The sequence below is a fragment of the Merops nubicus genome, unplaced genomic scaffold, assembly GCF_000691845.1.
Source record: "Merops nubicus isolate BGI_N331 unplaced genomic scaffold, ASM69184v1 scaffold39283, whole genome shotgun sequence".
Classification (NCBI taxonomy): Eukaryota; Metazoa; Chordata; class Aves; order Coraciiformes; family Meropidae; genus Merops; species Merops nubicus.
In genome coordinates this window covers 28,171-52,805 of record NW_008601693.1, presented here as the reverse complement: position 1 = coordinate 52,805, position 24,635 = coordinate 28,171, and the positions used below count along the sequence as shown (strand labels likewise).

Sequence of the window (24,635 nt, the reverse complement as noted above, 5' to 3'; positions counted from 1 at the left end):
TAAGGTCCTGAAATCTCTTTTAATTATCATAATAATTATAATTATATCATAAGCCTACTGCTACTTTTGATGATTTCACAGTATGAACTCATAAAACCACTCTCCTGTGCATACAATCTTGAGACAATCTGTTAAAAGGATGTTATAACACTCCATTGTTTGTGTGTTCAACTTGCTTATATGAATTTGCTAAACAGTCATATCACCTGAAACTCACATGGCCCATTATGACACTACCACAGCCAACACACTATGCTCATCTTGTGCTGAGATCTGCATTTGCTGCTGAGGGTTTTTAGATTATCAGATTCTGAGAGTTGCAAAATGTTAGCTTGTCCTGTACTCCCACTGCCTAGAAGAAGATTCTAGATTGTAAAAATGGAAAAAGAAACAAAGCGTTTGTATCTGGGAAGTGTCCACCTTAACTCCTTATCCTGTAGTTGCTTTCATGTGTGAATGATTTCATTCAGTGAGATTATTCATACGTTACCTAAGTGTTTGCAAGAGCTGGACCTCAGAGTATTTCATTTTGACATTTTCTCATTAAGCTTTTGACTTTTCATTTCAAAGCAGTACATTTCATTTTAAAACATGACCTTGGCTGCATGTGTACTTGTGGCATAACAGCCTAGCTTGCCAAAAAGAGAGAAAAACAGGCTAATTTAGTGGCAGGCAAATGTATCACTCTCACCATTAACGTGGCAGTACTGACACGTGCTTTACCCACCCTGAAACAGACAGCTGTAGCTTAATTTTACTCTTTAAGGTTTTTTTTAGTCCTGGTTTCTTGTTGCTTTTGATTTTCCCCTGTAGATTACATTCTTTATTCACAGACCCATGCTATCTTGAATACAAGTTAATTTAAAAAAAAAATAAATTGAATATACAAAAGATAAATATACAGAGAAAATTTATTTTTAAATCCTAGGTCCCATAAAAATGCCAAGTTATGGAATGACTTGATAAAAGCTCATTTATGACAGCATTGTTCTAAGCTGAAGGGACTGTACAAATCATTGCTCTTGGTATCTCTTTCTCCAGACAGACTTGGCCACTCAGCCAAAGGCACTATTTGGTATCCACTGCCTTGTTTTATTTTACTGGCTTAGCAAGCAAGTACATCTGCTGGGGAACATGACTGTCACCTGTGGGGTTCTTAGGAAATTCAAATATGAGGTGTTCTTCAGATACCAGGGATGAAATAGGACAGCTGTACTACTAGGAGAAAATAGCCTACAGGTGGGGTAAGTGTTCTGGCAGGCCATATCCAATGTCCAAGAGAGGTGTTTTCTCCTTCCAGACAAGAGTCTCAGCCCAAATTTAAAGAAGGATTTTCATATTTGTTATATTGCCATTTTCACGCAGCTGGGCCCTTTCTCTAACACTTCTTCCTGGAAGACAAATCTTCCTCACATTTACACAAAGGCAAAGAAGAATTGCGAGTTTCATGCCAGGTACCTCACCACTTCTAAGATCCAGGTGCTTACTTCCTTCCTGAACATCTAAAATCAAACAGATAAACATCTCTGTACTCACCAGTCATTTATTCAAAGGAGTAGCTTTCAGGGGCAATCACTTGTAATTCTGTATGCAGCTGCTACAGTGAAATGTGTATTTTTAATCCGTTGCATTTTACGTGTAAAAATTGCCACCACAACGGATTGTTTGCAGCTACACATTCAGCTACAGAACCATTTTGGGTAAGAACAAAGGCAAATTCCAGTTTCTGAAGCTCCTTCTCATCACCCTTCTGACTGATCATTATGTCATTACTGCTCCATACAAACCTTGCTTGCACAGTGTGTGTACACAGGCAGGCACCCAGAGAAGTTCACAGTCAGCTCCTTAAGAATTTCAGTTCAGCTTCAGGGCTGGCTAAATAGAGCATTGCAATGGTCAGTACTTAGAGAAAGACTATGTATGGGAATGCAGAAAAGAATTCAGTGCCTGGTAGTGGCTGTGCTGAATTCGTTGTCAGAGCTTCTAGACACCAGACTGAAAAAACTCAGACATGGTAAAACTAAGAGAGTAACAAAAAAGATCAAGTAAATAAACAGTGAGGTGAAGTGATTAAAAAAAAAAAAAAGTGTAAAGTGTAACCTACACTAATGAGAGTTGAGGGAGATATTGTTGAACCCATTTACATGTATATTTCTAAAATGTTTAAATTACAACTTTGTTCAATTCACTGCCAAGGCCACAGAGCAAACCAAAAAATGAACTTGTACTGGAGTAAGGTGTAATCAAGAACTTCACTAACCTTGTAACTTCTGGTTTTCTCTCTCCATTCTAAGGAGCAGTATCTGCTGGATAATGGCTTTCTTCCACAGCTCACGAAGCTCACGGGGCGTCCGTCTCCTTTCTTCTTTCACTGGCCCAAAGGGGCCATCTTCACACACTGGTTCCAACGGGGATCTCGGTGGAAGTTCTCCCAATTCGGAATAATCTTTAAAAGAGGGAAGCTGTTGTGAACTACTTCAATTTCATGAACAGGTGAATGAAGGGACAAATTTACAAAGACTGCATATATAAATACACACATACACAACTATATATATATATATGTTTGTAAATGTGCGTGTGAGTACATAAGTAGCAGCAATACCAAGGAAGGTTTCCTAAAGGACAGTTTCAAGCAGATTTACAAGCTGCTTTTGAATAAGAATCATACAGGCCAAAACTCACAACTCTTTTTATTTCTACAACCTGATAAAAACATTGTACCACATAGCAAGAACATAGCTTGCTAATTACAGCTTTACAAGGACAGAACTGAAAAAGAAAAGGCGAGTTTAAGAAATTGCAAAAATACAGTCTACAAAGAACATGACTCAAATGGCAGATGAAATCAAATACAGCACCCACATAAAATATGATCTCTAAACTGTGTTTAACAAAGACTACACACACCCTTAGCTGCACAAACACAATACCACCTAAGGCCATATAATGGGATGATCACCAGTTCTTAAAGTAAACATGCGGAAAGGGAGACAGGCACCTAAAAGACATTTGCTCTCACTTCTAATTTTAACCATGTCATGACCTTCTCTGCTTTTTCTTTTGGCTTCAGTGGGTCTACCACAAAATGTACCTTTTTGTCAAGCATGCGAGGTAATTCTAAGAAGACTGAAAACACTACAAAATAAAGTGACTATTAAATTGATTAAATCCAGTGTTGTCCACATTATTCAAGTTCTCAACATAAGAAGCGTAAGATCTTGTACTTTGTTTTCTTAATGCCTGTGGCAGTATCACTTAATTTTATTGTTTTATATAGCTTCTCTGAAGGCTCAGTAGTCTTTGATATGACCTGTATCTAGAAGTAACATTACTTAACCCACTACTTTTACAGTGAATGGTTAAACCCATTCACCTCTTCCCATCAAATCCCAAAGGGAAAGTCATCTCTTCAGCCAAACAGAACGGCTGTGAAATATCTCCCTGAGGACAAGCTGACCAGTTACGCATGCAAGAAAATGCTTTAAAAATCAATGCAACAAAAAAACATTTCCTGGACTCTCCAGCCCAAGACAAGGACATCTATGCATGCTACTTCAAACAGCTCCTGGAGGAGGGACACTCCTGAAACAGTTCCTCTGCGTGGTACCTCGGTGGCCTATTTCTTTATCACTGCCTAGCATAGTGATAGAGATTTTGAATCACACACACAAATTATCTCTTCTCTACAAACTAACAAAATCAGAAGGTTTTTTACCCCTTCAGAATCTGCCCAGAATGCTACCAGGTATTGACCCACATGGTTCATACGCAGCTACTCTTTTCTTGTTTGTTGAAAGGCACTCGCACAACAGAGCTCAGACGACCAAAGAAGAAAGGAAACATTCACAGCTGTCAGCTTCTGCTTTTCTAAGTTTTGCCACCATCAACCTTTTCCTCTCAAAGACTCAGAGACAAATAGGGTGGGTCCAAAACCACCTGTTTCCTTATACAACATTTATTTGTTTGTTACCACAGTTAAATTCAAGGGCTAAAATATACAAATTAAAATAAATGCAACATTTTCAGCTAACGGCACAAATGAAACCTTTACAAACTTGCTTTCTGGATCTAAGTGTGGATACCCAAACCTTAGTATCTATAGCAGTTCAGAGGACAATTAACTTTATGAGAATGTGAATTAGGCAAAGGAAAAATATTTCACAATTTAATGGCAACACTATTTGTTGCAAAGAGAAGTAGGAAACTGATGGAAGCATTAAAAAAAATACAGCTAGTTATTAAAAATATCAATACAATGAAGAAATTACATCCCTTAAAAGAAACTGGGAAATATTAATTTAAGTTTTTTCTTTACAGGTACATTTACCTGAGCAAAGATCTGCAATCATAAAAGAGGTTTAAGTAAATGTCATCAGGTACAGAAGGCACATGCACCTGATAATCCTCAACTTATGTTGACAATTAAAGGAAAAATATTTTTATTATTGGTTTTGATGTACAAACTACACTGTCAATATGTTCTATACATAGAGTAGTTTTAACACGCATTATGAAGAATCAGCATGAAAGAATCTTATAAGGGAAATGCTCTTAAGGATAATCCTGGTAGAACTGCCTTCACTTGCTTTGATAAAACAAACTTCCAAAACAAAACCAAACCCACATCTTGAAAGAAAGTTTTTCATTTGCTCTAAGGCTGCATTACATGTACAAAGTAGCATTGCCATAAAAAAGAGCAATTAACGAAAAAGGTCACTAAACATCAATGCTGAGAGTAAAAGTGATGCAGATGGGTACACCCTCATCCACTGTACATTATCTGTGGTCTATTCACTTCTTATATATTCTTACAGCACCCAATACAGAATGCAGATACATCCTGGGGGAAACAAACCTCTCCTCACCCGTCACATCCTCTCAGTGGCTTATGGATCTCCTTTAGGGTCAGACAGGTGTCAGGTAGGTATATGTATGAATGGACGTGTTAGAAAATATCAAACTAGCTACTGAGATAATTTATGGTTACCCACCTGCAAAAAAACCAGGCTGCCAAAACACATGTAAGGAAATGGATTAAGCACATTGCATTCCTGAAGCAAGAATGAACATATCTAAGACCTAAAATCTTTCTGGTTTTAACATGCACATTCTACTTTCTCAGTGCAAATACTGAGGATCAATTTTCAAGTACTAACTTAACAAAACTTCACCTTACAATTCATCAGAGATACTACTCATTTCTTGTCCTCCAGTGAGCAAACTTACTCTGGCAACACCTGAAACAAATAATGCAAAGCATTAATTACTCAAGTCCATGGTCCTGTTTCTATTTAGGCTGAAAACTTCTTTTCTGTTACTGACTAAAGCTGATTATGATCAGTATATACTAAAAGAAATTTTAACTCACAATGGTTAAGGTTATAAGAAAAGACAGAAAGGCTGCAGAATTCTACAGGCTGGACAGTTACAATTATCATCCCTACCTCTAATTCTTCTGTGGAAGAGTCCTAGGCTTGATTTTGTCTTCCAAATGGCAGCTCCTTTTCTATCTTTACTTTTTTTCTTTCTTTCTTCTTATGACTTGTGGACATTTGACAGAAAGTCTAAAGTCTGTTCTGATAAAGTGCAACACATTCACAACCTGCCTTCCCTCCCACTTCCATGCTGGCATGTAGCAGGATGTATAGAAACCCAAAGTAACCTGTTTGACTGCTCAGGTGGCCTCTGTGAAGTTTACAGAGTTGCATCAGTTGTTTGGCTGGTAAAGGGGAGGGGGAATGGGGGGAAGGAAGGAAGGTGGACTGTGCAGGTAATTCCTCAAGGTAAAGTAAAAAAATCAGACATTTGGTAAGTCAGCAGTAACCCCTGTCCACGAATACACAACAGAGTGATCAACAGCCACACCATCCAGCTTCCACATCAAGAACAGACAGGAGCAGAAATACTCTAACAAGAAACTGAATATTTCTTTATTATGCACAAATGATCTGGAGGATAGCAAAGAAAACAAAGATCATTAGTAGAGCAATTCAGCTGAACATAACCAGTAGCTCACGTTCCACCGAATCAAACTGCCATGTGTTAAAATCCAAGTAATGTGCAGCCTTCAAAACTTTTATAAGATCAGTAAGTCAGCAGGATCTAAATACTTCAGCACACACTGAAAAACTGCTTCCTTGTTCATCTGCCAACCTCATCACCTTTTGTTGACTCATATTCCACGTTTAACCTGTACTCCTTTCAAATATGTTGCATCCTTCCCTATAGCTTCTATATAAATTTCTATTTCCATACATGCTACTTCTATAGGCCTATCATGCCTTATAGGTTCAGGACTGGGCAAGTGGACTCAAAAACCGTTATTGTATTTTATAAACACATGCTATTTTCCATTTGAAGCTGAGACTTGGGCTGCACTTCAGAATATTCTTCTGCTCAATATACTTCTAAAAGTCTGTGGATCCAAACTACGTTTCTTCACTGGGCAAACCACCAGACTTCCTGTTCTTGTGAGAACTTGTGCAAGGCAAAGAACTGCAGATGAAACTGCTCATAAAGCAGATGGCAATGCTGTGCAAATGCACTAGTACATCCATACGTACCCCAGGAGTACTGCTCTGATGCTCCCACTGCTTATACTACCCAAGAAAAGACAAGGCCAACAGAAACAATGGACTGAGATGGAATTTGTACAGCAGATCCATTCATTTGTAACCAGCTCCTTGGCTTCCTGTGGCAGTACTTCAATCCTAAAATGCAGAGTATTGCTGCATTCCAAAAGGCTCAACAAATGCATTACAAAAATCATTACTGTGCGAAGATGACACACAAAGGAAAGTACAAAAGGTGGTGAAGAAAGTATCACAGTATATTGCTACAAGGGACCACACTGAAGAATGTTTGTAAACAAAACGCTGGTGAATGCCTGCAGTAGTAATCTATTTGATGGGTAATTACATAAACAGGAAATTTCATTAGCTCCAGAAGAAGCTACAATAAATATAGAGCATTTGCTGGGACCTGTGGGAGGACTTTAAAGTATTCCAACAGTGAATTATTAAAATGTTGCCTTAAACCTTATTTTTAAAGGGAATTTCATTTGTAATTGACTAGAAAAACATTAATCAACTAACCTCAGTATTAAACAAGGCTTTCCAGAAAGAAGAAAAAAAGGAAATCCTCTAAGAGAAACCACACCACAAAATAAAAAACAACAGAAGTGACAAACCCATCTAAAAGCCTAAATTTTAAAAACATTCTTTCAGAAGCACTTAGCCTAAGCAACCTCAAATACCAAAACCAAGATAACAAGATTCATCTTTGACTAGAAACTGCAACACTTCACATAGAAAAAGAAAGGCTTGTTCTATTTTTGTAAGGGAATAGGAAGCTAACAGGGAGGAGGCTTTCTACACGTGGCTCTCTAAATGCAGTGTTTACCAGTCACATCTGCTCTCCAGGGTTAAGAAGTCAGTCAAGATATGGTGAGAACGTGGATAGAAGAATTCCATTAAGCTTTTTATTTTCTGTTTTAGACTATTCTTCTTTGTTGCATTTTAAAAATTACAAAATTCAGTTTAGCAAACAAACAAGAGAATCTTTACAGCCATGTAAGATTAAATTGCCCAAAAGAAAGAAAACTTTGATAATACCCTTAGTTCTCTTCAGATCTTCCATTCAGGTAAGGCAACACCTTCTTTCATACATGATACAAAATTAAAGAGAAACTGCAAACTTCTATAACCGAGGATAGAATATTCCTATTACTTTACACAGATGTCTGGAATGTTTGACTTCATAACCAAATGTGGTAAAGCAACTAGGAGCCTTCTGTTACCAGAAAGCTTCAGATATGGAATCACAAGAAGCAACAAGTTCTTCTAGCCTGACACACAACTCAAGACAATGGCTGAACAAGGAATTCTTGGAAAATTGTGTATTTCAACAGTTGATTAAAAGCAGCTCTGAGAGATGCTTTAGAGTTTGATTTTTCTTTTAAAACCAAGAGCTTTTTTAAAAAATAATCACCACCTCAAAATGCGACTCATTTGTTAATATTATCAAGCCCTGAGAAATGACTGCCTGGTATTTCAATGGGCAGAGAAGCTGTCACAAATCAAGATTATGAGCATATATTCACTGTGAAACAGGCAGAACTGAGTAATCAGTTCTAACCAGCTGGCTTTATTACAGCATTTACAAAACTAGTCATTAGTTAATTAATTTTGTTTCTAAGAAAGAACCATCAAAATAGTATTGGAGGAGACATTACTATTAATTTTATTAATTTACATCACATAAACATTCTAAATAGAGATTGCTAAAGCAACAGATTACAGTATTTGCAATGCTACTACAAAACTATTTAAAATATATTTTTGCTTAAATAATGGAAGAGATATAACCCTCACTACAAAACACACAGACAGATAGGTAGGTGCTAACCACAGCTGGTTTTAACAATAACATTTCTTCAAATACAAACTTTTCTTCAGCACTTATAATTTAACAGTTTGCTCTTTGTGTGTGCTGAAACCAAATTAATTTTAATGAATAAATCAAGGTTTTTTTCCTCTGTAGACAGATACTTGTATTTCCTAAAAGAATTTTTTTTTTTTCCTGCAAGTCAAGTTGTAAAATACTGTGGAGCTCTGGCTAAAGTTCCTTTGTTTCCTCTGAATCTGTTTTTTGAGTACTGCTAAACAATACCAAGCACCTCATTCCTCCAAATGGCAATTTCTTTCACTGTTCAACACATTAACTCCACACCACTGTCCACCTTAAAATACATCATCCATTCTCCAACTTAACACTAACACGGCTGTTATAAAAATCTGAAAAAAATTCTGAACAGTCAACGTGTGAGGACCATAGTGAAAATAATCCCCTGCACAGAGGCTTGTAGATCCTGAATAAATATATACAAATATCCTGCTGCACTGCAGTGCAAGGTGAAATTTCATGACTACTGTGTACTGATCTAAGTGTGTTCTGCTGCTGAGCAGGGTAAGAGCACTCACCCTCAGCATCCAGACACGTGTCTCCACCTGCCTCCCTCTGCCTGCTCTAGAGCTCGTGTAATACCGTGAGTGGGACTAGAAAACTGACCACCTTTTTTGAGTGAGCCCATACTTCAGCTGGCTTAAAATGATCACTCCTTCAGCTTTTTAACAGTGAAGGCAGAGAACTAGGAAATTCTAAACCATCTGAAACCATCTGCATAGCCACAGAATGTGGTTCTCATTAGAGACTCTACAGAAATATGAAGATCTGGCTGCAAGTAGGGTGGGCACGTATAAAAGTAAAAAACAAAGAACTGAAGAAACACTCTTATTACTTAGAATGTTTAAAACAGTGGGAGAGCCAGAGTAAATTTTGTGTAGTCATACATAGGAAACAGGCCAAAAAAGCTTCATAAAAAGAGATTAATGAAAACCTTCTTTCAAAAGAAATATAGTGTTCTAACAGATCAAAGTATGATTCATTCTGTAAGCGACCTGTGCTCCTCTTCTTCTACCTCTACACTTTGCAGGATACTAGACTTATTCCACCTCCACAAGTAAACAGAAAAGAAAAACAACAGAGGGTAAGACACGGTGTGACTCGGGGCTGTGGTGAGAGAAATGCTGCCCCCCAGTGCTCCACACCACCCGCAGCAGCACTACCGTTCCACGGGAAGTGGCAAACAGCAGGAGACGAGGTTGGACATTTGAACGGCAGCTTGCTACAACAGAACTGGCATAATTCCACCCTGCAAACCTCCAGCTACCAGCTGGAAAGCAATAAAAACCTCTACAGATTATTTCACCCATGCCAAAAACCCTTTCTAGATCCCTGAACTGAAGATCAGCCTCATCTTCAGGCTTACCAGAGATCACCTGGCTGTCCCAGCAGGCAGCAAGCTACACAGCGCTTCTCTGATGCACTTCACTGTAAAGTTGTGTACAGAAGCAGGGGAGAATAGCAAGAAAAGGGGAAAGTGGCAGCAACCACAAGCAGGAGGTGGCTGGAGGAGTGCCTGCACATGAGACATTGCTCCCATAACAACCAAAAGTAATGGTTTCCTGTACCCAAGGCTTTGTTGTGTCAGAGCTCTTGCTTTGGCCAAGCGTGGCTGCATTGAGTTCAGCCATCAGGCAAAGCAGGTATCTCAACTAGTGAGAAAAAAATGCCTTTCTAGCACATTTATTTGTATTTTAAAAAAACAAAACAAAACAAAACCACAACTCTACTGATTTAGGGTTGTTTTTAATTTTATTCCTGAACTAGTAAGAAATTAATACCCTTGACATAAAGTAAACCCCTTCTCTCAAATGACTTGTCTGCAAACCATCACCCTCTCTGCCTGGTAATACACGACACAACCACCAAAGCACAGCCAGCAATCATTTTTCTTCAGGTGAACTACAGAAAACAAAGTTCTAGCTCAATTAGGAGCACCTCCTAAAGAAGTAAATGATCCAGATATGCAAGACAGTGGGACTCAAAAGTGCAGTTGGCTTCACCTCTCTGAGCAACCTGTTCCAGTGCTTCACCACTCATTGTAAAAGGTTTCTTCCTCTTATCCAGTTTAAATCTACCCTTTGTTAGTCTAAAACCATTACCTCTTTTTCTGCTAAAAACACTCTCCATCTTTCTCATAGGCTCTCTTTAAGTACAAGGCCACAATAATGTCTCCCTGGCGCCTCCTCTTCTCCAGGCTGAACGAACCCAACTCTCTCAGCCTTTCTTTATAGGAGAGGTGGTTCAGCCCCCTGATTGTTTTTGTGGCCCTCCTCTGGACCTGCTTGAGCAGGTCTATGCCCTTCTTGTGCTGAGGTCTCTAGAGCTGGACACAGTACTCCAGGTGAGGTCTCAACAGAGCACAGGGGCAGAATCACCTCCCCCAACCTGCTGGCCACACTCCTTTTGATAGGGCCCAGGACACAGTTGGTCTTCTGGGCTGTGAGCATACATTGCCAGCTCATGTCCAGCTAGTAAAGCAGCCTGTGTTAAGCTTGAAAAACTTCACTGTCTATGACTCATGAAGATTTGGGTCTCCTGGCTGGCTGACTTACTAGCTTTTAAAAACTTCCTAGCCCTTTTTCTTACTGGTTAACTGCAGAGTACCCTGGAGTAGTGTGTGGGCTACTGCATTTGAATGGAGAATTTGGTCAGTGGAGTCACAGTCTACAAAGGAAAACTCATGAATGTTCCTTTGTTTCCCTCTCTTTGTGCTTACCTTGCAGAACATGAAAAAACATGTTATCTTTAAAACCTTCTTTGCCCTCTGCCCCATTTGGCAGAAACTGAGCTTTTGGTGATACATCAGCTGTTTGCATAAATTCTGTTTCCAAATGAAATCAGTCTAAAAAGAGCAAGAAAGACTTAAAAAAAAAAAAAAAAAAGGAAGTATAGGTAACTTATAAAATTAAAAAATCTCAGTGCATGTGTTGCTTCTCCCTGAGAGAATATGAAAGAAAGAGGAACAAGATGATAAATGATAGCTAGTAACATTTACTTTGGAGCAACAGAGGTTCCTAAGTGTGATGGTGAGTCTGATGTAAGATCATCTGCACAGCAGCTCTTAAAGGCTGGAGAGACTGGATCAGGAGTGAGTACCTGCTACTGCCAGAAATGTTCCAAGAGACGCATGGAATTCCAAATGGAAAAAAACAATACTCGTTATCAATAATAATAAATGTCCCTCCCTCCCAACTTAACTGAGTTTTCTCCCTTTGTTCATAAATTGAGTATGTTGGAACAAAACCAGAAAAAGAAAACAAGAGTAAAGAAAAAGGCCAGATATTTTAAATTGCTCCTCCTATTAATAGCACTTCCTGTTTTCCATTCTGGCCACACTTGTTTCTCCAGCTATTTTGCTTACCCAGCTGTAGGTTGTTAAGATTCTATCTTGCAGCTATTATGTCTCAGAGGAAATACCTGGAGAGGCAATTTAGGTTTGGTTTTTTTTTTCCTATTTAATATGGAAGGGTTTTGTGGCTTTCAGAAAACAGTCAGACTATTTCCAGTCAAAAAGATGCATCAACCTGCAAAAAGAGTAGCTTCACAGAACAGCTGAGGTTGAACCAGCTCCTTCATATGCCTTGAAGTATAGGAAAGCATTTCACACGTATGTTTACACAACATGCTCTTGAAATTACTTTGTTCTGAAGTACACTGAATTTGAGAGGCATCCCTGCCCATACACAACTTACTCCACTGCCAGTCCAATTATTTTGCAAGCAGTGCATTAATGACAGAAATGTTTTTGTTACGCGCTGTGTCCAGTTAATCAAGGTGTCTCCTTGACATGCAAGAAATGTCTCAGTGATACTAAGATGGTTATTTTACTAAATTTACTGTAATTTACTGTTCCTTCCTGTTCCCTTATGTTTTTTTCTTATACAACGGCCTTAGAGATCAGTCAGAAGGCAGAGCTTGCAGAAAACTGTGAAATTCAAACTTTAGTGAGCCAGAGACAGTTATCTATAGCCACAAGCTTCTCTGAGGCATTCTTGGCCTCAGCATGTGCTGCACTGTGTGGCTCACAAAGTGATGCATAAAATGATGTGGTTGCATGCTTATGTGCTTGCATGCTTATGTGCAGTGATTTTTTTTCCAGTCTGTTGTTTTTTATCTGTACAGAATTTCAGGAAATAAAAAGAGTGGGTAACTATGAGTCAACTGGCAAATGTCACAGACTGGACCAGCATACACAAGGTCAAATTCAGTCTGGTATGAAGTATACAGTGCAGGATTCAACTGAGGTCTTAAGAGAAATTTAATCCCTTCTGCTAGGCCTGGCTTCTTCTAGATCATAGTTCTATACTTCAGCACGGAAAGATGAAATTGAAGCATCAACTTTTCTTCACAGAAATACTTGGTGATACTTTTTTCCCCCCACAGAACTCGTTAAAACACTACACATGAAAATAATTTCTTCCCTGATTAGTTATTTTAACACAATCAGAACTATGCTACATACAAAGTTGAAAAATAAAAAGTCAACAGCTGATGAGCTTGGCACGACCAAAAAGTAGGCAGGAAACTGGAAAGGCAGTACAAATGGAGCATGGGGCACATACGTCCACTCGGTGGACACAGCGACCCACATGTCACAGACTGCATCCACTAGCCACGTCTGTGGAGCAAACAAGCCCAGGGCTTACCATCGTATCGGCTGGGGGAATCACAGGCTTTCTGGGGGGTGGCCACTCGCAGGAATATCTGCTGCCTCCACGAATGCCGTCGAGTCCTCACGGGGCTGTCTGCACCAACGGCCTGCTGGCTGTGTTTGGACTCGGAGTCGCTACAATTGCAGAACACAGAATGGCTTGTGAGGAGGCTACCTGAACCGCCCCGCAACAGCGACAGAGTCTGCGGTGGGTACAGCTACGTGCAGAGTGCTGCGCACATGCTGAATCGAGCTCTCAGCGCCAGGTGGGTGAAGCTTGCTCTGGGGCAGCGTGCTTGCAGAAGTCTGCAAACATCTCTTAGGTTCACCAAAAGGGGCTGGCAGCACTGTGCAATCTGCTTTCTCCGGTTTTAAGCAATTTTCAGCTTTCTTTGCAACAGTGTATTAAACACAACACATTAAAGGCACGCATCATAATGCATTTCTACCATTCTGCTGTTTAAGTGCCATCCACAAAATCTAGCAATTATTCACAGAAAACACAAACTGCTGATGCCTTTTATCAGCACACAACAATAAGCTTTATAAACACCAATTACACTTCCAACCTTCCATGAACTGGGTATGCAGTATATTCCTCAACACAGACTTGGAAGCAAAACTTTTAATCTTTGTCTTTGCAAGTCACTATCTGAAATAAGCAACAAACTTGGCAAGTGTCCAGGAACCCTGGATGTTACTCCTTTGATGTAATCAACAAACTACCTACAGAGGTCTTTATTCAGAATATTAAATTAAACAGTGAACAGCAATGCTGTTTTCCTACTAAAAATCCCATGAACAACTTTCACCTGTTACATCTTTATGCATTGTTTTATTCCAACCACTGGCTAAATGGCTGCATGAGTCTTTGCTGAAGCTGAAAGTGATAAATGAGCTTAGCTCTAGATAAATAGCTCTGGAAACAACAGGGAGGAGCATTTTACAGGCCATCCTCTCCTTCCAATTTGAGGACACTAAGATTACTTAGGATGAACCGCATATATTCTCTTAATTGAAAACAGGTAATACAGTCCTTTGGCAGGAATAATCACTGAAGTACACAGATGGAAGTTGCATGACCATTACAACATCAAAATGGCTAAGTTCTGCAGTCTTAATGGGAGTCAGGGATAGCTCCATCCCTTTGACAGCAATCACATGCAGAATACATGCAAGTGAACTGTTGCACAAATCAGGTTTTGCAAGTGCAAGACGCATCAGAAATACTTCAGACAAACAAACCTTTGAAATCACAGTTTTACCTTCAGGCTTTAAGAGAGAACCCTACCTTGTTGTGGTCCTAAAGTCAGAGGTGTTATTTTCATCTACAGGAGCCAGAAATTTTAAGAAATTTGGCACAGAAGAGGAAGAATGAAGCTTTTTCCTTAAGGCAGTGCGGTAGGAGATGCTGAGAGTGCAGTTGGAAAAAGTATAGTTAAGAACAAAGAAGGTTAAATCCACAGAATAAAAATAATACATACTGCTAAGTTTCAAACAAAAAGCAGCTAAATCCTGAAGGCCTGAATTTCAAGGAAGCCAAAGTCAAAAAATCTGAAACTGCTAACAAGTACTACTCTGAAATACATATTTGTCTGGACAAACTAAAATGTTCCAATATAAATAAATATACTTCCAGAAAATATATTATTCTTTGCTATATCCCATGATTTTTAGTGCATGTTTCAAGTAAATGCCTTTGGTTTAATAAGGACTGACACCAATATCAGTTTCAATGATTGACTAAGTTTTGGGGGAAAAGGTTAGGAAAAGCTGGCACTGATAATCATAATGCTGGCAAATGAAAAGCAAGACTTTGGAAAAAATAATTTTGTAAATCATTAACAAGGTTTTATTAAGACAAGCTTAGAACTTTTAAGTTAAAAGTTGAGCCTTCTGACTGATCATTTAGGATTGTGGCTCTGTTTATGCAACAGACAGGAGCACTAATCAAATGTCATCAACACCCTTCTGGTCAACATGATTCTGCTCTTTCTTTTAAAATAACAAGCCCTCAACATACTCAGAAGAAGGTTGGCAGAACGAAGTGAGAACAACTAATAGAATTAAAAGTTTCTGCATGGAATGAAAACATAGAAAGTTACTTGTATGAAGATCCTAGAAGACCTTTTCTCAGAAGTGTAGAGAAAAGCACAAACAGGAGAATTTACTCCTGAAAAACTAGGATTAAGAAAGAACTGCCTCTGATAAACCATAGTGATGCATCTGGATGGCATACTGTACTGTCTCCTGAAGATGTGAATGTGTTGGGGAGATACTCTGGGATAATTACAGTATAGAGTGAAGTTATTCTTCAGTAGCTGGTACTGAGCATGAGGAAGATAAGGCTGTAGCATGGTGTGCCCTGCAAACAGGTTTCACTTACAATCACATTGTAAATCCATCACAACTACACTGTAATTTCACTTGCAGAATACAATCACCTTGGGCACTTTGACTGTACTGATTTAAACTCATTAACCCATTTGCTATCTCTTATCAACTCCCCTTTGCAGTCTTGTTGCTTAGAGGTTCAATATGGTCTGTCCTTAAATGACAGGGAAAGGGAATGAGAAATTGCTTCTGTGTGTGCAGAATCATTACCAAATCTACTTGGAAAAAAATCTACTTTTGATAATTTAACTTTCAAGATTCAAGTAAGTCTTATTAAAATGAAGAGTAAAGAGGACATTGTAGACTCACGTTTCCTCCCCTGACCTATACCATACTTCTGAGGTGAAGCTAAACTAAGGGAGATGCTAGTTAGTACTCAGCAAATACAACTGAAGTAACTGGTGAAACAAGGTTCTCCGAGTATTTTCTCAGGTATTTTCTCACCTTGGGGAAACAGGAAACTTTCATCCAAGAGAACAAGACCAAACAGTAAACAGCAACAGCAATAAAAATTGCTTGCCAACGTCCAGTGACTGTTCACAGCATTTCCAAGGACATTTGGTCTCATGAGCCTTTTGAACTAAAACAGCAGTTTTAGCTCAAAGGGTTAAGAAAGGGCTTCACCTTTAATATTTTTAGGGAGCTACTTGTTTCAGGTTCTTAGGGAATTTATGTATTCACGTCCTTTTCTCAATATTCTCCATATACATTTCTGTTATAGGAAAGGAGGCACGGAAAAATATACTTTGATATTGCTCAAAGTAACCAAGACAAATACACAAGCTGGTGGGTTGGGGTTTTCTGTTTGTTTTTTCTTGGATTTTGGAGGGAGTGAGGGTGTTGTGGTTTTTTTTGTTTGTTTGTTCGTTTGTTTTTCCTGTTTGTTTTGTTTGTGTTTTGTTTGTTTGTTTGTTTGTTTTTGTTTGTGGTTTTTGTTTGGTTGTGGAGTTTTTTATATCAGCTCTCCATTTTTTGCTACTTCTTTCCTCATTTACTTAACTTACTCAATTTGCCTCTAAATTTGTCAGGCTCAAAAGGGTATTAATAAATTTCTGTGTTACCATGAACAAAGCAGAACAAAACTGAATGATTCATGAGGGACAGAGTGAGCTGGATCACAGGTTCTTGGCAATGTATCCCTCACACAATTTAAGCGGCGCTGCTGTCTGCTGCATAACAACAAGTTGCTTTGGAGCAACTGGCTCTGAAGAAAGTCATGTATCCATGTGTCTGAAATAATTTTATTTATTAAAAAAAAAAAATATTGTGCAAGTAGCAGCTCTACATTCAGTAACAGAGCAGTTGAAGAGTTCCTCTCTGATAAAAATCTATCACCTTGGGTCTATACTAAATTATTTTATTTATTTACACTACAGACCTTCATATTTTTGACATGGTAAAACAAACCCTACCCAAAACTACGTACAGGTGCTAGCTCACCTCTTTTGTGCAAAATGCCCACTTTGTTCTCCACTTGAATTATGTCTTAGGTATTTAAAAAAGTTGGGCGAAGAGGCCGAGGAATTAAGACGAGCTAGAGTAGGAGAAGGTGCAAGCTGGCCAGAAGAACTTTTAGGTTCGTCGAGAGATGTGTTCAAACCGTACAGTGGGATTCCAACCAGAGTGATGGAGTTGAGGCAGCACAGAGAACAAAACACAGCAAGACAGGAAAGGAGGAGAAAAAAAAAAAAAAGTGAAATCCCTTTTCTAATCCTTGAAAGGGACCTGGCATATACAAATGAGCCATTTCCTATGTTTTTCCACAGTTACTGCAGTTTCTCTAAGAGGCTGAACATTTTAACCCAAGCAGCAAAGTCCCAAATACACACTTAGAGGCTTCAGCAAGTCATTTTCAGTGTATGACTAAATTTAAACTCCCAAAGCACTTTCACTAATACGCCCCTTTCTTTTCCCTCACATGTGCTTCCTCTTGGTTTCTATGATAAAGTCAGGCATATGATCAGGAGTTCTAATGGATGAGAAGTGAAATGCTACATGAAGAACTGAATTTAGTTAAACTTCGTAAACAAATCATGAACTGAGGTAAGCTGTTCAAAAACACTCATAAAATGTACAAGACTTTTGAAAAGTCCACCATTCCAGTTATTCTTGAGAACTTTAAGTATACTTTTCTTCTAAGTTTTCCAATTCCCCTGGTTCTGTTGATTTCTTTTTGGTTTGACTTATGAGAGGGATCAGGCACACTCAGATCTTACTAAAAATAACATGACCAAACCCAAACAGAAATAACCAAGGAAATAAAAAATACACTTAATTTCTAGTTGCATTCCTATAATAAGATAGAGCTGATTGAACAAGAAGCTCCAAGCACTAGGGCAATTCTCATGAAGATTACAGATGAACAACACAAGTCCTAAACTGCACTACAAAAACATTTATAATTGAAAAGGTTCAAAAAAGGGGCAAAAAGGCAACCCGAGCGGGCTATGTTTCCTTTCAAATACTACAATTATCTTTTTTTTTTCCACTGTCATCACTTATGTCAGGCATGTTTGTTTACTGCCTTGCCTCCTGCAGGGAAAAACTAGCTGGAACTTATTACAGATTTTCTACTGTCTAACTTGTATAAAAAAGACATTTTGGTAATAAAACTAGAAGCCTACAGACAGAAATGTTTTCACAGTAATTGGAAAACTCCAGATAGAAAGAGGGGGGAAAAAATGCCATAAAGTTAAGTGGAGATTTCAGAGATGTAAAGGCAGGCTTTTGAGGGAGGACAGCTTGAAGAATACTAGCACAAAGGCAAGCAGTAACTTGGTTTTGCATATAAAATCTACATAGGCTCATTGAAAAGCTAGACAGGAGCCTCACCTCTAGCAACAATTAGGCAACTATAAATGTCTAATTGCCAGTTTTGTATGTCATTTTAAAGTCACAATGAATTGAACAATTAGTAAGGTTTTCTGCATAAATGCTACTGAATTTTTCTCTATAAATAGGCAACAAGAGGTAGCATTTATTTATACTGCTCACAGATCAAAACAACAAAAATGAATTCATACTGCTTGCAAAAATAGAACCGAACCCCTTAGGAGCAATCCTGTGCTGTGTTTACACTTCATTTTGTGACATATACTGTGGAACTAATGTATCTCATATTTTCTCTCCCCTGTGGAAAGCACAGTGCTAAAAGTGTTTTTAAACAGAGTACCTACAAACCTCTGAAGAGTGACACACTGCTGCAGTACATTTCTTATCCATTAAGAGGCCATACCTGGTATGCAATTATCATCCCCACATATGCCCTCAACAAATGAAATCATAGCCTGCTCCTAATAAGTCTTACTTTCTTTTGTGAGGAGTCTCTGTGCTCACTGAGTGGTACCTCATAAGTTTCCTCTGGGGAACTGATGGCGATGTTTCAACAGGTACCAGAGACTCCTGGCTTTCTGTTGGCAAATGACTCAGTGTGTTTGCTCGCCTCCGAAAGCTCTGCTGAGGTAAGGTAACAGATTGCTCCACGGGAGAGCTGTCTGTGTCGCTGGAGAGGTCACCCACTGATCCACTGGTCTTCACAGCGCCTTCTGAAGGAAGTGCAGGAACCCTGTCTTTCTCCTTTTCACACAGTGGTGGTTCCTAGCAGTGAGAAAAAGGTTATCAATAGATGGTGTGGAATCAGTCTTTGGCGATGCAGTCCATGTCATTATTCACATCCCACAGAGACCTGCTTCAAACTTGCACACTTTTATCACGATAGCTCAAAGAATCAATCTTTGATGGTTGACATGACCATCTATGGTAGGTGCCTTGGCACCAGGGCAGCACCAACAGCTGTACCCAACTCTGCAGAGCGCCAGGCTGCCTCCAGGAAAGACGATGACAGGCTTCTCCTGTGCTCTTGGTTTACACTGGTTTGTTCAGGCTAAAAGCTTTCTATCCATGCAAAGTGAAAGTACTCCTTTTCTTTTAGTTTTATGTTTCTTATGACTGCAATCCTGCATTCACTTTCAGGGCTGAAATCAACCAATTAGGATCAGCAGCATAGGAATTATTGTACTTGTTTTGCTGCACATTTTTTGCAAGATTCAGATGTTATATAATACTTTATGTCCCATATATATATTCTCACAATAAGACATACACATACAAAATACATGTTTATATGCAGTACAAGGCATTTCTAATTCAAGTGAAGACCCACTTGCACTGCTCTTTTTTATAGGATGGGGAACAGAATGAAAGACCTGAACGCAGCTTGAAAATTCTGGAGAAGAGAAGGACATATTTACCATGAGCCAGCCCCACATGCTACATATATGAAAAATTATTTTGGTAACCAACTAGCAAATTCTAAAAAGCTTAAATATTACTTCAAGTGGGCGAAGAAAAACAACCATCCAACCAAACAACCCCAGAAAGGCAGTGGCTGATCCAAGAGGCTGCCTGCAACAAATGCAGTCCTGTCACCCTCAGAGGGACTCAGCACAGGAATAAAGATACAATCTGTGGATCAGGAAATTGCAGCAGGATTCTTACAGGTAGGGAGAAAAGGACGTTATCTACACACCCTACTCTGTGATACTGTTTTTGTCACATGGGTTGGCTGTTCTTGGGTTTATTTCCTCTCGCACACAATCAGTTAGCTTGTTCGCTTCCAAAAAAATAATCAAAACAAAATGCAAAATGTTAAAACAGAACAGTTATATGAGCAGTTGGTAATCACGCTTCACATCTGATTAGTTGCTTCAGGGAATGTGATCTGAAATTTCTAAACACATACATTCACCTCAGGCTTCACTTACTTTACTTGTGCTGCTCAAGGTACTGGACATGGAGCTGTCCAAATCCACAGCACCAGAACTGTCCAGTGGCCCTCGGGCTTTACTGCCCTGCAGAGATAAAGCACACCAGCACTTAAGATTATGATATACAGGACATACCAAAAAGAGATGTGTGTAGTAGAGTCAGGATCTGTAACTTTCAAAGACAGTATCTAAATTGAATTTCCTGAGATGCCTAAGAGCAGCCTTTGCCCCGTGAGAAACAGAAGCTTCATTCAGGACTGTCACAGACACTTTATAGGATCCTATGGAATTAAGGAATTCTCATGGGCAATGACAACCTCTCCATTATATGTACATAATCACATATTGCACATACGTACTATAACTAAAGTAGCTTCTGTATTCCAAATAGGAAATTTTCACACTACGTACTTCTTACCAAGACAGAAAGAAACAAAAAGGTTGTTTATTACAAAGGACTTAAACCGGCATAAATTTAATACACAGCAAAATATAATTTCTGGAATTCACAGAATCACAGAATGTTAGGGGTGGAAAGGGACCTCTGGAGATCATCAAGTCCAACCCCCCTGTCAGAGAAAGAATTATTATTTCAATGCCTACGATAAAAAGAAAGCACCAATATTTTTGTATAATTTGTTACACTGATGTTTTTATGTAACCAAGAGAAATATCAAGAAAACTACTTATGGATTCCTATATGCCAACAAAGTTCTGGAACTTGTATCTTCCTGACCTTAAATGGTATCATTCTTTTATGCTTTCTACATTTTATTCCAAGTAAATTTTAAAACATTATCATTATTCACAATAGTGACTATTCTCTTCTTGAAGCTCAGACAAAACATCTTGCCTCAGACCTGATCAAAAAAAAGAATTTCCATCAAAACAGCCATTTTAATGAAAATGCAACCAATATATAGCTGTGCTTACATAAAACAGCTCATGCCAGTCAGAACAAACTGGCAAAAATTAGAACAGTAACTACTATAGTTAGTGTAACAACACGACATACTTCACATCCCCAACACACCCACATCAGGATTTTATGAGGGTGAACTCTAGAACAGCTGGCTGGGAAGGAGGGGAGATACTCAGCTAAAAATCCTCTCTATATGCATAATTATAACAGAGAGAACATGTTTTTGCTGTTATTTACTTCATGGGAACATGTTAGATACAATGTCTGAAATAAGCTTTGATAGCCTAGTTTTGTCATTGCAAGTTGCATCTCTATGACCCAATAAACTGTACTAGATCTTGCTGCAGTTTAACTGTTTGCTGATGAGAAGTAAGAATGCCCAGTTTCTGTTCCTTAATATTTGTTGTTTGGCATTCTGTCACAACTAGAGAAAAGGTCTGACATTTTAATCCTTTGTCAAACAAAGTCTTTCTGAATCTCTTATTATTTACCTCTGACTTTTTCCACGAGGTGCAAAACAAAGAATATTTCAAGGAGAAGACACTCTGTAGTTTAAGTAGTGCTTAAACTTGACATCTGATTTTTCTTAACCGCTGCTGTATGCTTTTAGCAGATACTCTCAGCCACTTGTTCATTTTAAAACATTTTCCCAACATGTCTTCTTGGGGATCATTACCACACAGGAGCTCAAGTTTTTCCTACTATTAGGTATTGCCAGACACTGTTTACAAAGAATTTTACCTGGTAAGATATTGCAATAAATACTCTCTCATTAGGAATGCTTAGTCATGGAATCATAGAATGATTTGACCTTTAAAGGTCACCTAGTCCAACACTCCTGCAATGAGCTGGAAAACTCCCTAATAATATCCACTTTTTATTAGTCCACTCCCTAATAATTTCCTTCCACATAAAGAGATGTGAACAATTATAATTACTTTTTTAATTTTTCTAAATCCAAAAGAGAAATAAAACAATTGCTTTTCATAAGGTATCATGCTTAACTTCATATTAATTTTTGTAAATGCCTATATACGCTACTTCTTATCTAGCAATTAGTTCTCTTCTTCCAGGACTTGGTATTCTCTCTGTCAAAGCCCTGCTTTGTTTTGTCGTCTTCTAACATGTAGACGCAAATATTTTTGTCCACGGACCTTTAGTAGCCGCTTGGCTACAGTGTGGAAGGATAAGAAATATGACTTTTCTATCTATCAAATAAACAAAACAATGAGATTAAGTGCAGAGGCCATAAACATGAAGCTACTCACACGTGATAGAATACTTTCAAACGATTCTGTCAGAGATCTTTTTGCTTTGTTCTTTAACATATCCAGCCTGAACCTCGGGGCACTGCTGGGCACCTCACTGACAGCGTTCTCAGCAGCGGGCTGGGAAGCCTGCAAGGGTTTAAAACCATGAATGTGAAATACTCAACAGCATGGAGCAGAACCTCAGCGATCAATCTGAAAAATTCTGTAGCCTGAGCCAATACTTTCTCCTGGCACCCTTGACTTCTCATGCCTTTCTCTCCGCTGATACTTACACTGAAGACTAACAGACTATCCCAACATAAGACCCAGAACTCTCTTACAGGAAATGCGTTGAGTGCAGTAGTGTGCTTCAGGAGAATTGCCATTTTCATACAGATTTATGACTGCGTTGGCAAATTTTCTTTAAAGCCAAAATACAATTGTAAAAATTCTAAATGTTTAGATGTAACAGATTAGAGATTTCTGATAGATTTACTTTTCTTTAGTCAAGAAATGAATCAAAACTGATGAAGCTCATAATTAACAGGACTTCTCATGTGTCTATATTGTATTAAAATGGGGCTTTCTAAGGGCCCAGAAGATGTATAACAATCAAACTCCTCTATGTATTTCACCAGCAGAAACATCTCTGCCTTAAAGCTAACGGTCTATTGAGAATTTTGCTTTTTAAATAAATACTGCAGCCCATTTCCAGTGCTTGCAAAGACCAGCATAGCGAACAAAAAAATAACACTACCATGCAAATATTACCATCCAAATCTAATACCTGCAGCAGAGCACAGTTTTCAGTGTTATTTTTAGGAGTTCATCTCAAGGCTGTCAGGCACTGTAGCCCTCTCTACCTGGCCCTAATTCGAGAGATATGAATATTTGATCTATGTAACTGTTAGCATGTGGGCAGCTAAACAGCACATCGTTATAACCACTGAACAGTCCTGCTCTAGATATGGTTTTAAAACATCATATTTCTAGTAAGATGAAGTTACAGGCTTCTGTATTTTCTTTTTACATTCACTCATCTTATCATCAAAGAGCAAACCAGATGCTGCCTGCTATTACATTCTAATGAAAAGACACTTATTTTGAAGGTCACTTTTGTTAAGAAAGATACACATACTAGTATCACTTTTTTTTATCTCCCTCAATTTATTTATTTTTTTTTTAAAAAGTGATGAAAAGCATGAAAGTGAATATCTAAGCAGAAAAGAAGGGAACAGGGACATAAGGATGTCATGGGTTAATGATTGCTGAGACAAGTAACAGTGCCAGAGGACATGTTCAAAGGTATCTGCTATTACACAGCTCTGGAGATAAATTATCAGAGTAAATACAAAATGTTATGCTAAGACAAATGATGGGCTGAGGGCAAGTCAACACTGTTATTAGAGCACTTGCCTTTGCAAGTGTCAGATTAACCAATGCTGGTTCCAGGAACTGAGCAGACTGCAGCAGGCCTTAGGAATTTTCAAATCACACTGAACACCTATTAAGATATTATATTAAGATATTGCTTCGTATATCCCTATTTCATGACTGACAACTATTTGATCACCAGTTGGCATTAGACCGAATAAAAATATTTCGGGTATGATGATAGAGGACCTCAGGCAATGTTTCTCCCTATCGTGCCATAACTACAATGCTTTCTTTGTTAAAAACACATTTCTGGTGAGATGCCCAAGACAAGAAATCAGAGAATGAAATATGCAAAGTTTTCTTCCTGCTTTCTCAGGGAGGTCAATAATTAGCCAGTAAGCCAGAAAAGAAGATATTAACAAAGTAAATTAATAGTAAATGAATACTTGCTGCTATTTCCCCAAATTCTTCACGGGTCTGATACTCTCCACGTGTGCATTTACTAGTTTATATCACAAATGGCCAACAGCAGTCATCACAATGGAATTACTGGCCCACAGTGGTGAGGCAGCCAAGATTTTTAAAAGCATCAAGTAATTTGAACTGAAAGTTGCCAGAGAATGGGTGCTGATCTTCTTTTAAATATGGACCTCTTTGAGGTGTCTCAAGTTAGTTAGTCACAAACCAAGGTATCCAAAATCATTAATCCCTTTAGAAAAATCTTAACTGTGCTGTATAACCAGATAAACAGCGCTGATGCAACCTCATAGGGAATGGAAGGTAGCTCAGCTCTTTGGAAATGGACT

At 38.6% G+C, this 24,635-nt stretch overlaps 1 protein-coding gene across 1 annotated transcript in view; it reads right to left on the bottom strand.

The window, feature by feature from the left end:
• Positions 1 to 2,260: 2,260 nt before the first annotated feature.
• Positions 2,261 to 24,635, bottom strand: part of LOC103770790 (TBC1 domain family member 1-like) — a gene marked incomplete at both ends in the record, with an annotated part of 32,755 nt that continues 10,380 nt past the window's right edge. The window contains 8 exons of the mRNA XM_008938067.1: positions 2,261 to 2,446; positions 13,116 to 13,255; positions 14,412 to 14,531; positions 16,955 to 17,102; positions 17,702 to 17,718; positions 18,822 to 19,111; positions 20,278 to 20,364; positions 22,471 to 22,599. Coding sequence (XP_008936315.1) covers positions 2,261 to 2,446; positions 13,116 to 13,255; positions 14,412 to 14,531; positions 16,955 to 17,102; positions 17,702 to 17,718; positions 18,822 to 19,111; positions 20,278 to 20,364; positions 22,471 to 22,599 — 1,117 coding nt within the window. The remainder of the gene's footprint in view (positions 2,447 to 13,115; positions 13,256 to 14,411; positions 14,532 to 16,954; positions 17,103 to 17,701; positions 17,719 to 18,821; positions 19,112 to 20,277; positions 20,365 to 22,470; positions 22,600 to 24,635) is intronic.